At 41.4% G+C, this 14,781-nt stretch overlaps 1 protein-coding gene across 3 annotated transcripts; it reads right to left on the bottom strand.

Moving 5' to 3' along the window:
• Positions 1–321: 321 nt before the first annotated feature.
• Positions 322–13,382, bottom strand: a1cf (apobec1 complementation factor). 3 transcript variants are annotated; one of them, XM_048233354.1, is made up of 12 exons: positions 13,276–13,382; positions 10,709–10,852; positions 9,958–10,092; positions 9,313–9,443; positions 6,675–6,913; positions 5,624–5,788; positions 5,217–5,314; positions 4,008–4,287; positions 2,935–3,155; positions 2,271–2,407; positions 1,415–1,566; positions 322–946 (listed from the first exon to the last, which is right to left on the bottom strand). In XM_048233354.1, the coding sequence occupies exons 2-12, from the start codon at positions 10,805–10,807 to the stop codon at positions 795–797; spliced, it is 1,809 nt and encodes a 602-aa protein (XP_048089311.1). In that variant the 5' UTR covers positions 10,808–10,852; positions 13,276–13,382; the 3' UTR covers positions 322–794. The 3 variants fall into 3 exon arrangements, with proteins under 3 accessions (XP_048089311.1, XP_048089313.1, XP_048089312.1); XM_048233356.1 differs by having other exon boundaries at positions 2,935–3,131; XM_048233355.1 differs by lacking the exon at positions 13,276–13,382 and adding an exon at positions 12,863–13,192.
• Between the last annotated feature and the right edge of the window lie 1,399 nt (positions 13,383–14,781).

Raw genomic sequence — 14,781 nt, 5'->3', positions numbered from 1 at the left:
TCACCCCTTTACATACATGATCTAAAGCACTCATACCTAAAACACAGTGGGCTTTTTAGCAACCAAATAAGGCACAAAAGACCATGATTGAATTCTGCCCAATATAAGTATTCATCTGGACCTCACATTCTAATTCGTACAGTCCGTAAGTTCTGTCACACCAGCACAAAATGCAAAGTTACATAGTAGACAGTAGGCAGCTGTGGCTCCCTGTGATCCCAGTTTCCCTGAAAGAATGGTTAGCTTTGTATACCTCATGTATGGTTCTTTACATATAACCAAAACCCCTCCCCCAACCCTTCCCACACACACACACCCCCCCCCCTAACAAATAAAGAATTTCAACACATACTCTATCACAGATAACAGGCTTGTAAAAACAATACACATTACACATGAAGTATTTTCTAAGAAGAGTGGTTTCAAAGTGTGCTTATGTGAATAAATGAGACAGGCCCTAACAGGCTCCTTCGAAAGGCCATTAAAAACGAAATAACAAAAAAGAGATATAAACCACACAGGGGGGGTACAGAGACATCGTTCGGTAAACAGCCTTTAGGCTAGCCCAGACCCCTACATGGGATGCCAATGGGATGACACATTCACTAAACTATCACAGGGTTAATTGGTGTCATTGAGTCACATTTAAACTAACAATTGGCTAATGTCAGGAAAACGGCTATTAAACATAATCATCGGAATCAAAGTAAAATCAATGGTTGTGTTGAGTTATGACATAATCACAACAGAGATGTTTTCGGAATCCAGGGAGGGAGCTAGTCACTGTGCGGACCTTAGAACACTCCATAGCCGTCCCCTCGGGTTGCCACGGCGAAGGCGGGGTAGCCCTCATAGGTGGTGTAGGCCGTCAGGTCCTGTCCCAGAGAGACGGCTTGCTTGAGCTGGTTGGCTGCCACCGTGGCAGAGGTGCTGGCTATCGTATAACCTGCAGATATAACCACACACACACAGGCACACACACACACACACACACACACACACACACAAAAGATACACACACACACACACAACAGAATACATGACACAATATTGTGATTAGATGAGTATCCATACATATTTCTTTTTTCCAACAGACACAACTTTAACAACCATACAACAAATTTGGATCCCAAAGTCAAAAATAATATTTTCCGAGATGATTTATGACTTAAGTATACATTGACAGAAACAGGGAGACCTAAACACAGACACGAGAGATATAAAAACTATGAAAAATAGACATGGACAATAATAATAACTGAGACCAGTGTGATGGAGAGTGTGTGTTAAAAAGGAGGTGGGAAACAGATGTAATACGAGACAAAAAACTTACAAATGTAAGACGAGAGAGAGAGAGAGAGAGAGAGAGATGAAGAAACAAAGAAAGACATCTTTGTTACGGACCTTCACATACCTGGGAAGGCAGCGACAGCGGCAGCGGCAGCTGCAGCAGCGGAGGCTTCGGCGCCCTCTGCCTGCATGCCCAGGGTCTGCAGTGTGTGCTCGGCCGCGTGGATCTTGGCCTCGTCCACGGCGGCACACAGCTTGGCTGGCGTAAAAGGATGGCTGAGGGAGGGAGGGACGGGGAGATGACAGGCTGCTAATAACGCCTAATAGTGATGTTACATATGTACTGATGTTTATAGTGATAAAGTGATGTCTATATATATATATATATATATATATATATATATATATATATATATATTTATCCTGTAATTTGTAATTAATCTGTAATTAATCCGTAATTAATGGACTTGGTGGAGGCAACTGCTTCTACCAATAATTCTGTATATCGGGACACCTAGGCATCCATTATCCCTCACACACACACACACACACACACACACACACACACACACACACACACACACATATAGTATACTGTACATATAAAATGATTATGAGAATGTGGACTATGATGGCTTACACATTAGGGTACACACACACACACACACACACACATATAGTATACTGTACATATAAAATGATTATGAGAATGTGGACTATGATGGCTTACACATTAGGGTACATACACACACACACACATACACACACACACACACACACACACACACACACACATATAGTATACTGTACATATAAAATGATTATGAGAATGTGGACTATGATGGCTTACACATTAGGGTACATACACACACACACACACACACACACACACACACACACACACACACACACACACACACACACATATAGTATACTGGACATATAAAATGATTATGAGAGTGTGGACTATGATGGCTTACACATTAGGGTGCTGTGTGGCCAGAGCGGGAATGGTGATTTTGTAGAGGAAGAGCTGTCTCTGGTCAGGGCCGATGGCAGAGTGCAGCTGGTACACCGGCTGGCCCCAGTTATTCTTCTGACAGATGTCCTCCAGGATCTGCACAACACACAACTTAGTTCTACACAACTCAAAAATGGATTTTGTTTGTGTGTGACGTTTAGACAACACCAGGAAGCTCCAGAGGAAAATAAATACATACATAAGGATGAAGAGGTCAGTGTGTCTGAGATTGTGTGCCTTATGCATATGCATTGAATTCATACATGTTTGTTCGAAAGAATGTGTGTATGTGTACATTTTGCAGGTGTATAAGAGTGTATTTGTGTGTGTGTATTTATATGTATGTGTGTCTTTTGGAGTGTTTTTATGTGTATTTATATATTATATTATTAAGTGTGCGTGTATGCATGCGTGTGTGTGTATGTGTGTGTGTGTGTGTGTGTGTTATGTGTGTGTGTGTGTGTGTGTGTGTATGTACATATGTGTGTGTGTGTGTGTGTATGTACATATGTGAGTGTGTGTGCGTGTATGCATGCGTGTGTGTGTATGTGTGTGTGTACATATGTGAGTGTGTGTGCGTGTGTGTGTGTACATATGTGAGTGTGTGTGTGCATGTGTGTTACCTGTGGTGCGTGCTTGATGGCCTGCGGTTTCAGCCCCCCGCCGCTCATAGGTGTGAGCTCCATGCCGGGCAGCAGGTCGTACAGCTTGTCCTCCTGCCGCTTGTCGGCCTTCAGCGGGTAGGCCGAGATGCCACGACCCATGCCGCCGGCGTACGCCAGGTAGCCCCTGCCCCCGAGCCCTCGCACCCCAGCTGCCCCTACAGGTATACTCATGTAAATGTCTAGGAATGCAAGAAGGCATTAAATCAAATCAAATCACCAGAAATCACCCAGGTGTGCAGAGTCAAATCAAGACTGTGTCCTTTTCTCTATCTTTTTTTTTCTTTTCTTTCCAGGCCAGCACAGTACAGTCACTCCGTCTGATCTGAGTGTCCCTGTGTGATTTTTGTTCCTGGTCATATGAATGATTAGGTGTGGTTGTTCTGCTATGTTTCACCAAATTTTAGTTTAGATTCTTTTTTATTTTTTATTATCACTTGGATATGATTAGACTGTAATATGCAGGTGTGGAAGAAATTATTATAACACAATGCAATGCAATCTCACATTTCACATTTCAGTTTCAAACAATCTCTAGCATGCAAAATTGATAATAAAAATATGCATTATCATAGTGTTTGCCAAATGAAATAAACACATTTTCCTGATATATAGTATGATATATCTATCATAAGACCTGAAATTAGTGTGATTTAAGGTTTCAGATATATTCATACAATTCCAAAAAGATGGCGCATAAATAGGAATAATAAAAATAGTGATTTAAAAAAAGCTCTGAAGCTGTGGCACTGAGGTAATCAGAAATATCCCAGTAACACAAAAATGATTCACTTGATTGATATATAGCCATATATATATACACACCTAATAATTTAAGAAAGGCTTCACAGATTATATTCTGAATTATATTCTGATTATATTCTAGCAGTTGATTAGGTATTCTCTCATTTTAGTCCCCCATAAACGTAATAACATTATGTGTCACACTGAAAGCATGACCATGCTCATGGTAAGTGGCCTTTTTCATGGTCACTGTACCCACTCCAGGAAGGCGGCACCGACATCTCACCCACCTCTAACCGATGGCGTTCGGACCAGACCTCGTGTCGCCACGTGCCCCTTGGCGCTGGGGAAGCGGAACTGGTTGGGGATGGTGGCGTAAGCTTGGGGTGCGTAAAAGACAGGCGCGCCCAGGTAGGCGGCAGAGGGGTCGTACACCTGGCCCAGGGTGTAGGCGTACTCTCCCTGCAGGAGCGCTGCCCCACGCCCACCTGTGCCCCGGGTGTAACGCACGTAGCTGTCCTTGTCCACGGGCTTGGCTAGGGTCACTTCAATGGGAGAGCCGTCCACAATCTGTGGTTTTACGCGAGTAAAGTCAGACGAAATATACAATGCAAAGTACTTTGGTGTGTATGTTGAGTATTCTTTTACAATCTTCTTAAGTAACTTAAACAACATAGAAGTATTATGTATGATATGGATGTCCTTATCAAATAGTATTACACAATATTAACCTTTACCCTTAACAAAAACTCTACCCAAGGAGTGTTACTCTAAGAAGATAAAATGCTAAAATTGGTTGTTTACAATGAATTTGAGTTAAAATCAATTATAAGTTAAAGTAAAGTGATTTCAGTTAAAATCAATTATATTCTGTTTACTTTATTACTTTATTTAAAGTCTACTGTATTCTAATTCATCTTGAAAAGCTCCTAACTTTGAGTATCGTCACTGGGGAGACTCCACAAACTAACAGAGCTAACAGAGGCAGTAAACAATTCCCCGAAAATAATCTTTGAGGAGAACCCCAGGCTTCACGGGTGTTCTTTAGCAGAATTATTTTTCAGGAACATTCCCAAATATGGAAAATGGAGAAGAAAACCATTCCGACACCTTCGTATCAGGGCCATGAAGACCACAAATGATGCACTCATTTACATTTTGCTTTGAAGTACTGGGAGAGAAATTAGGTGTGATGAGCACGGCACCGTTTCTTAACGTTGACAACAAAAGACGAAAGAGATACTATTGGTTGCACATCATAACGCTATCTCCATTGAAATAGATGGGGTCAAAGTTCAGCAACTGATATAAGTGACTGTTTTTGTTCACCTTTTCCAAATGAAATGCTAGCTGAAGTTGTGACAAAAACACTTTTTAAAGATAAGATAATAAAGAGAGCTGACATCTAATCTAATCTAATTTTAGATTAAAACGGAAAATGGCGTATACTATCTAAAAACACAACTGACATGATATCGATGAATAGACAAAGACACCACCTTTCCATTCAGAGCATCCATGGCACTGATAGCATCCTCCCTCTGACCAAAGTGGACAAAAGCGTAGTCCCTGATCTTTTTCACTCGTTCCACAGATCCTGTTCATGAAGCAAACACACACACACACACACACACACACACTTTAATGAAGGAAAGGTTGCTAGACACAAGGTAAAACATCACAAATATTACTTACAAAGAAAAAATAATGTTCAAAATGTTTGGGAGTAATGCATTTGTGACAGTGATAGATGAATCCAGCAAGCTGAACAACTGAAGCTAAACAAGGACAATGTCTTTAAAGTACTTTAAAGTAATTTTCCTGATTTAAATTTATTTTTCATAATTTGTATAACACAGTGGCCTCTAGAGCTGCACTCTGGTCTGTGAGGCTCCCCCAAGCGTACCTGGTTTGATGCTGTTAAACTCTTTTTCAATCGTCTCTTCTGTGGTCCCCAGCATCAGGTTACGCACGTACAGGATTTTCACCGTTGCCATGGTATCCTCATCCACTTCGACCTCTGGCTCGGCCCAGTCCACCGCAATGGCGTGACCCCAAAGCTGGATCCGCCCTGGGGCAGCGGAGAGGGAGAGAGAGCAGACCGAATGTTGTTGTCACAGTTACATTTGGGTCAGGTCACTCTGGGTCAAGACACTCAATTCTTGTAACTTAAGTCCCATCACCCAGTAATGGAAAACGAAATTGATCATATACCAATGAACTGGTTTCCTGAAGGAAGCCATTCACAGGAGAAATTACATTTTGAATAGTCTCACCACTGACGAGCTAATATACTTGAACTGGCTGTCTGAAATGCTGCAAGAGTATTCCAAATTGCTACTTCAATTTCTACCCTTCAGGGGCGCTCACATTGGAAACCTCACATGTTTTGATTTGACAGCCAGAACTTGAGTTCAGTTTCACTTATTGATGTATTATTTTTATTTAATTTTCTGCTATTTGACATGGCCATCCTTAACTGTGCCACAACTTAATTTTCTTAGAATCACATAACCAAGAATATTTTGAATCGGTTGACCTCGTCTGACACTCTCCCTCTGGCAAACGTTTGTACAAAGTATGGCAGCAGTTTCCATCGTTCCATCATTCATGTGATGTAAATTATACTGGGTAGAAATACACTATAAAGTGGTACTGTCTGGGCATTCATCATAAAGATCTTCATTTCAATAGATCCTCAACATTCAATTTCAGATCCTCAGATTGTCAGCAAGTATTAAATCAAATTTGTTAATTTTCTTTTATTTTTCTAACTTTACATATAGAATGCACCTAATAATTTTTCTTTTTTTCATTATTGCTAAAGATTCTAAAGTTGTAAGCTTTGTAAATCCCTTTGGATAAAACCATCTACTATACATTTTAATATATAATAAACCTTGAACCTTACATTTTTTAGTGTACATTTTTTAGTGTCCATGCTGCTCGTCTGTTACCTGGCAACAGTTTCCGACGGGCCATGGCTGCGGCACGGTGGCTCTCATACTCCACAAAGGCGAAGCCGCGGTTCTTGCTCTTGTCGGCGGCGCTGGGGTACACGATGACGTCCACGACGCCATCGGTCACTTTCTTCATCTCTGCCAGGATCTCCTCCTTCTTCTTGGTTTTGGGGATTCCGCCGACGAACAGGCGACAGTTGTCCACACTGGCACAGACTCCCAACAGTCGGCCGTTCCTGAGGGAACGGTTGAACTTTAGAATTTGGGAAACTGGGAGGACATCCTTCAGCGCTTCTTAAGCAATGTTGTTAATTGACTGAAATTGTGTATTGCTTGGTCTGTTCACTATACTTTGGGACACCAAGGAGACCACCTTCTACAATTCTTCATTCCTGAAATTGGGTTCGACCAGTTAGCCTATAGCTTCCTGCTAGCACCCACTTTCTGTGTATTATGCTAAGTTAGACTGGGTTATGGCACTTACAGAGAAGAGATGGATATGTATCCTCTTACCTAACTCTGGGTTAGATGGTAAATAAGCAAATTTACCAAAAAGTTGGTGTGTTCCTTTAAATATAAGTATAAGTACAGTATAAGTATGTATAGTAAGTATAAGTATATAGTATACTGTATATACTCTTTTGATCCCGTGAGGGAAATTTGGTCTCTGCATTTATCCCAATCCGTGAATTAGTGAAACACACACAGCACACAGTGAATACACAGTGAGGTGAAGCACACACTAACCCGGACCAGTGAGCTGCCTGCTACAGCGGCGCTCGGGGAGCAGTGAGGGGTTAGGTGCCTGCTCAAGGGCACTTCAGCAGTGGATGTGGGCATAGGAGAACAGTGCTCAACCACTTTCCCTGCCCACATTTTTCCTACTGGTCGGGGATCGAACCGGCAACCCTACAAGCCCGAAGCCCTAACCAGTAGGACACGGCTGCCCCACTGGCCTGTCCTACTTGTGTAGGCTTGGTTAATGTATGCGGGGGAGAGAGACAGAGAGACGGAAGCTAAGCTAATCTTTCTCAGCCTACCTGAAGCAAGGCTTGGCTGATGGCACTGTGTTGCACAAACAAAATCAGGAGGGTGCTTTCTTTGTCAGTCAGCGATTCTGTCTAATTACTATTGAGTGTGTGTGTGTGTGTGTGTGTGTGTGTGTTTGTTTATGTGTGCATATATCTAAGTGTGTGTTATCATGTGTGTATGTGTTTATCTACTTATGATTGTGCTCACTGTCCATAAGGAGTACATCTAGTTGATTGATTATAACCACAGTAACTATGGATTCAAGGGTCTTGCATACAGTACATGGCTAAATGCTGTTATAAAGCTTTTATAAAGCCAATTAAATACAGCACCTGGAGGGACATTGTTGACTTCCTGGAATGGTGTATTGTTTGGTCTTATTTACTTTGTTTGTTTCCTGTTTACAGATCAAGGACTGTGAACGAACACCAGTGCTTTTTGGGCAGACATCACCAAACGCACCTAACAGAGGGGTAGAGCACCAAGAGAAGATGTTGAATTTGATGTGTCTATTAGGTAGAAATTGGGGACTACTCCTTTAATCAGCCAGAAAGAAGAGAAAAGATTGCTCTAGTAAAGTAAAGGTGCCCACTGGGTTTGTATCTTAAAGAACACTATCACTATGTAGGGCACAAACAACATCTGCACTTTACTTGACAGTTTCGACATACTGTAAGAGTGACATGACACTGTCGTGAACACATGACACTGTCATGACACATGAAACCTAACCCTAACCCTGACCCTAATCCTAACCTCTAGTCCTAATCCTAACCCTAAACCTAACCCTAATCCTAACCTTAACTTTTTATGACAAAAAACGAATGTCACTTAATAACAAGCATTATGTCATAAACGTTTATGACTTGTTTATGAGCCGTTAATGACAGTGTCATGTCACTCTTATGTTGACACTGTCAAGTAAAGTGTAACCCAACATCTTTATCAGACAGACTAAGGTTCAAACTTGGCTTCTTTTTCTGACAAGAGAAGTTGTGCAGACCACCTTTTCAGTTTTAAAAAAATCTGCCACCTTTTTGTTCCAAAAAGGAGCTGGAAGCATCTTTTTCGGTTATCCGCTTGTCAAAAAACAATGTGACATAAGGCGTTTTACAGCTAGAAGTTGAACGTTTCTCAACTTTAAAAACAGCTCTAAGCTGCAGAAAAAGACGCCCACAATCGCGTTTTAAAAGAAGTCGAGGACTTTTTTGATAACATGGTCTACTCCATAGGATTATAATGTAAAACGGATGCCGGCAGATGCAAAAATGATGCCTAGTCTAAACATAGCCTAATATATGCCATAGGGCAGATTATCATCAGATAGCTAACCCATAACAACTCTTCCTCAAGGCAATTGAACTTTTCCCCTCTTATTTTCAACTTTCACCCACATAGCAATGACCTTTGCTGATAACTTACTTACATTTGCAAGTCATTATAGACACGCCTTCATCGACACATAGGCTACCTCACCCCCAAGACAAAAATATAAGAGAAATTCATAAAATGATGAATTCAAAAACTTTGACTTGTGTCCATCTTCTCCACCAGACAGCCGCTGAGTTGTCTACCTCCATATGAAAAGAGAGTGTCTACATACCTGATTTCATAATTATTGAGGTGCTTCATAGCGGTCTTGGCCTCATGCTTTGTGCCGAAAGTCACAAATGCATAGCCTCGGTTGTTGCCGTTGAAGTCCATCATCATCCGTACCTCATAGATCTTTCCAAACTGTGAAGTGAAGAAGTAGAGCAATTTGGTTTCTCAAATGGCCTCACCAGGAGATCACTTTGCACAACAAACCATGTTTTATATAACTTATTATGCAGACTGTAACAACTGTTGAAAACATTTGTGCAGTGAGTGACTTTCACAAATGTGTAGAGTGAAAGGCTATGCTAATATAAAACATGTTCATACACATCTTACATGTATTAAGTCAATTGCACAGAATAGAGCTCAATACAATAACAAGGTGTCTGCTAAATTCCATAACCATAACCATAACAATTACCTTTTTTTCTAAGAAATGTTTTTGGGCTTTGTGTAACTTCAATTTCACAGGACAATGAAAAGAGAGAGATGGGGTGAGATTGGGAAATGACCCGGGTCAGACTCAAACCCTAGTGGGTGTGTGGACCCAAATATGGTATGGGCACTGTAGCCAGTTGTGCCACAGCGCACCCCTTACAATTAGCTTTTGAAGCATATTTATTGATATGAACTGAGAAAATGGAGCTGTTACCTTCTCGCAGAGCGGCACCAGCTCATCTTCAAAGAGGTCACGAGGCAGCTTGCCCACAAAGATCTCACTCCCTCTCTCAGGAGGGGGGCCTTCCCAGCCAGGAGGGGGGCCGCCATATCGCCTCTGTCCATTTTCCTGTCAGAGCGCAACACACACACACACACACACACACACACACACACACACACACACAGAAAGAGAGTAGGAAGAAGAAGGTGAGTTATATCAGTCTATCAGCAGTTGATTGTGGAAATGCAGCAGAAACATTTAACAGCACCCAAACTGATTTATGCTATCAGGGTGATATCAAGAGGATAAACATTTGATTAATGAACAACAGTGGCAGCGCCGTACCAATGAAGACGTTTGGTACACATACAATCATTGTTAAAGTTCAGTTATATCAGAAACCAGGGCATAAATACTGGGGCTGTTTCTTATAGCTTCCTGTGGGTGGCAGCACATCATCATCATAACCAAAAAGGGTAAACATCTCAACATTAAGTAAACATTCTTACATAAAGATAGATTGCCAGTGAATTGGTCCTATCTTTAATCTATTTCAAATGCATTTGCATGGATACATTTGAAATGGATACATGTATGGATGCTCAAATGGGTAAATTTGACATGGATACATCATGGATACATTGATTTGACAGTATCAGAGAAGATGTTCTGTTGCTATTGAACTACATGGTGACCACAAGAGCAAGTGAAGGTAGGTGGTGATGGTAGTCTATATTCCTACCTGGTGCAAGTGATATCCTGTGCGTTGGATGAGGGTACGCAACGCGGCCTCTTTCTGGGTGCCTGCCAGTCCATCCCCGGATTTTTGATTGGTTTCCATTGTGAATGATTATCAGCAATAAATCAGAAGAATTAGGGGTGCTCACTGAAATTAAACCAAAGTTCAGGACAAGATCAATGACATGGGAAATGGGCCTCGCTCATTTGAATGACATTGGCTGCTGTTGCCTTTATGAAACAAGAGATTTGTTTTTTTTCCCACTGGATTTTTGTCTTTGCTTTCTAGGGAAAAAATTGCTGAATGGAAAATTGCGTTCTTATGGCCAGTCTGGGTAACTGTCTCACATGAAAGAAGCCAAACACTCAACTGTATCATTATAGTTCATTAGAACTTAAATAATAAAATGAAGCTTATCCGGCAATTATCCATCATCTGGCTAAACTGCACCCAAACGTACACGTCTTTTTTTATGTCTGAATCAATGCAGAGGCTATGTTTCAGCTATTGTCTGTTTAGGTAACCGACAGATCCCCGAATGACCATGTTCATGTTGACAGCATTAAAGCAGCGGTGCTGTCTAAGGTCAAGGACCACAGCTTAGTTAATTAGCACAGTTAATTATTAACTACCTCGAATCAAGCTGGCAGACCACCACTCTGTGCTACGACCCTAGCCTATATATCCCCGAATCGCTCCGTGTTTCATGTTAATAACAATGAATATAAAAACTATGGCTAATATTGGTCTATGAACATTTTCATGTAAGCTACTTTACAATTAAATTCTGCCACACCCCCAGAACGCCCACTCAACGTGGTTTTAAGTGGTTTCTATCCTATAATGATTGAGGGGTTAATTAAATCACCAACACAATGGTTTTTAGTTAAGCATCCATTAAAATGTAGGCTAATCATCATCTGTGTCTTTTATTCACATAATAGATCAAAGAGATAGCTGACAAGCGACCAAATTAGGTCAAAGTTGGCAAACCTTTTGAGTTGTCCTTAGAGTTGTTGTAATGTCCTTACACCTATTCATTTGATATATTTTAAACATGTTCGTTAATACTCTAGACGGCCATGAAATCTCATCTTTCATTATTTCCAAGAAACCGAAATTACTCAACTAATAATTGCTCAGTGGCTTTTTCGACAGCCCATGAGCCGTGAGGAAAATGTGGAGACGTGAGGTGACCTTTCCATTCATCTTGCATCTTCTCATAACAGCGGGAGCTCGAGGCAGTATCGGTTTTCAACCAACGTTCTCAACAAGCACCACAACAGGAATAAAATTAAAAGTAAAATCACCTGAGTTTCTACATCTGTTAAAACGATAAGCTGTAGTTCTGTGGCACAAGTCACCCAAATAGCATAATGGCTATCTGTTTCTCTCATAAACCTTTATTGTAGGCTATAGCCTAAGCTACTTTGTTCTCTTTAAAATCACTTACAAGAGAAAATTATAAGAAAAGGAAAACAAAACAGACATTGAAAAAATATGCTTGTCTTTTTAAAGCATCACTGGCAGGCGCATGAAACGTTGCTGTAATGCTAACTATGGACTCTCTAGGACGACCTGGTTACGGTTTGCATAAACAAGATAACTGGACGACAGCTTATCTGCCTGACATCAGTACCTGCTTTTTGGAGCTCTGTTGACTAAGGCTAAATACACACAGGATCGAAGGCCACCACGTTGGCTAGAACTACCTAGTCGGTAAGTCTGAATGCTGTGTGTTAATATCTGCAAATACAACAGATTCAACACAAATATAAAGTGTGCTGCTTTAAGAGAAGGTTATGGATTAAAGCTGAAATGGCAAACGCTTGGTTGTACATAGGCCAGAGAAATTAAAATAATCTGCAGAATTTCCGACTTCACTGGGCACCATATGTTACTACAATTGAACCGTTTAGTGGAAGTTGTATGCAATTTTGGCAAATAAAGACTTGGTTATACCTCCATCTTTCACATGGATACATTTTGTTATTCAACCTGTCAACTGCTCCACTAGTAATACACCGAAACACAATGAAGAAGGTGGCAAACTTCACCTCTCTATCCAGAATTGTTGCATCAATGTTAATTCAGCTACAGGCCATTAGGCCTACACTGAATAGTTATTCCAATGAATAGATGAAAAAAGGTTGCTACCTCATTGTGTTAACCTCTCTTCCCACTCCTCTCCCACTTCTCTCTGCTCGCATGCATTCAACCTCCTCTCCAAGGATAGAACCAGTTTTGCCTGGCACCATTCCCTCTCATATCTCACCTCCACCACGTACCAATCATCAACACAAGTCGCATAGCTCAGCATTTGAATAAAAGTGACCACGTACAGGTAATAATAAACGACTACATCTCTACCACCACACCTACGTCTCCACTACCAGACCCAGGCGTCAGCTGAGAAACAGATGCTGGTGTTTACCCTCATGCCATGTCCCTCACATTAAACTATACAAACACACACACACACACACATACATGTACACAGGTGCATACACACCTGCGAGTTAAGGAAAAGAGAGAGAAAGAGAGAAAAAAACAAGTTTAAAATAGTGTACCTAAGCAATTTCAGAGATCACCACCCGGAAGCCTCAGACCTTCATTCTGGTGAATTTGGCAACGTGTCGCTGGGGGTGACTTGGTAATCCCATCATATCAAACTCCAAAGGTTCACTGTCTTGCTCTGCGGCTTTACAAGCCCCGGCGGTTAAACATTAACTAGCTCCTATCTCTCCTCTCCCCGCGGCCTCCCCCTCTGCACCCACAGGCCTTTGACCAGGAACAGCAAGAGCATGGAGCCAGAGAGACCTTGCTGAAGAGGGACTGTGTCAGGGGATTCGGACAGCGTATGGTGATCTGAATGTCCTTTTGCATCACACACGCTTCTTGTTGTTACTACCAGTTGAATTTGAAATACGATTATTACACACATGTGTAATTTGGTTCATTCATTAACTTTACTCATTTGAATCATTATGCAAAGCATTTTTCCAGTACGTTGGTAGCATATGTATTCCATAGAGAGATAATTGTGGTTAAGTGCTGACATAGTTGAGCATTTAACAAGAAAGAAAATGTCTCTCAAAATCTATGCCTTGTGTCTTTGTATTTAGAACTTTCCAATGTGCTGTTCAGATATTTCTTTGGGCTCCAGTTTCTTTGGAATTTACCCCATAACAGCATTAGGTAATGCTTAATGCCTTTCTTCCCCATCATCACACAAATACAGACAACAAACACGCATGCATGCACGCACGCACGCACACACAAACACACACACACACACACACACACACACACACACACACACACACACACACACACACACATAAACACACACACCAAACATCACCATTAAATAGATCGATGAGGATGTACGCCTGTGGATTTGAGTCTTTGACAAGGTCTACACAGGGGCCTCTCAGTGTGGCGTCTTCATTGCCATTAGACCTAGGCTCCATATAAGTGTGTGTGTGTATGTGTGTGTGTGTGTGTTTCGTATGAGCGTGTCATTATTGACCGGGCAAATACACTACTGCGGCTACCTTGTTGTTCTGCCCCGTGTTTGCTGTCTCGCCTTATTTGTTTGAGTTAGATAGGGGGTAGAGGGAGCCAGGTCGGGGTATTAGGGGTGATTAGCCCACCGGGGGTGGGGTGGTGGGGTGGTTGTCCGACTTCAAATGAACACAGATTCTATGTCATATCTGTTTTTTGTGGGTATAGTATAGGTTAAAATGCTTGTCCATAATATACTGAACAAACCTTTCAACTGATGTATTGGACCTGATAAGGATTATGGCTTCCCTAATGAGAGTGAGTGAGGGAGAGAGGGAGAGAGTGAGAGACAAAATGAGGGAGAGAAAAAAAGAGTAAAAGAGAGAAAGAAAGTGAGAGAAAGAGAGTGATAGAGAGAGAGGGCGAGAGAGGGTTGTGGTTTCTGGCTTTGTATCAATCACTGGCCAGTTCTGAATCTGAGTCTCCATGTTGTTGGTCATTTTTTAAGTTTAACGTTTCTTTGCCGTCCACAGAGAAAACAGTCATTCAAGTTGCTGTGAACTTATGTG

The sequence above is a fragment of the Alosa alosa genome, chromosome 22 (genome assembly GCF_017589495.1).
Source record: "Alosa alosa isolate M-15738 ecotype Scorff River chromosome 22, AALO_Geno_1.1, whole genome shotgun sequence".
Classification (NCBI taxonomy): domain Eukaryota; kingdom Metazoa; phylum Chordata; class Actinopteri; order Clupeiformes; family Clupeidae; genus Alosa; species Alosa alosa.
This window is presented reverse-complemented; position numbering and strand designations above follow the sequence as displayed.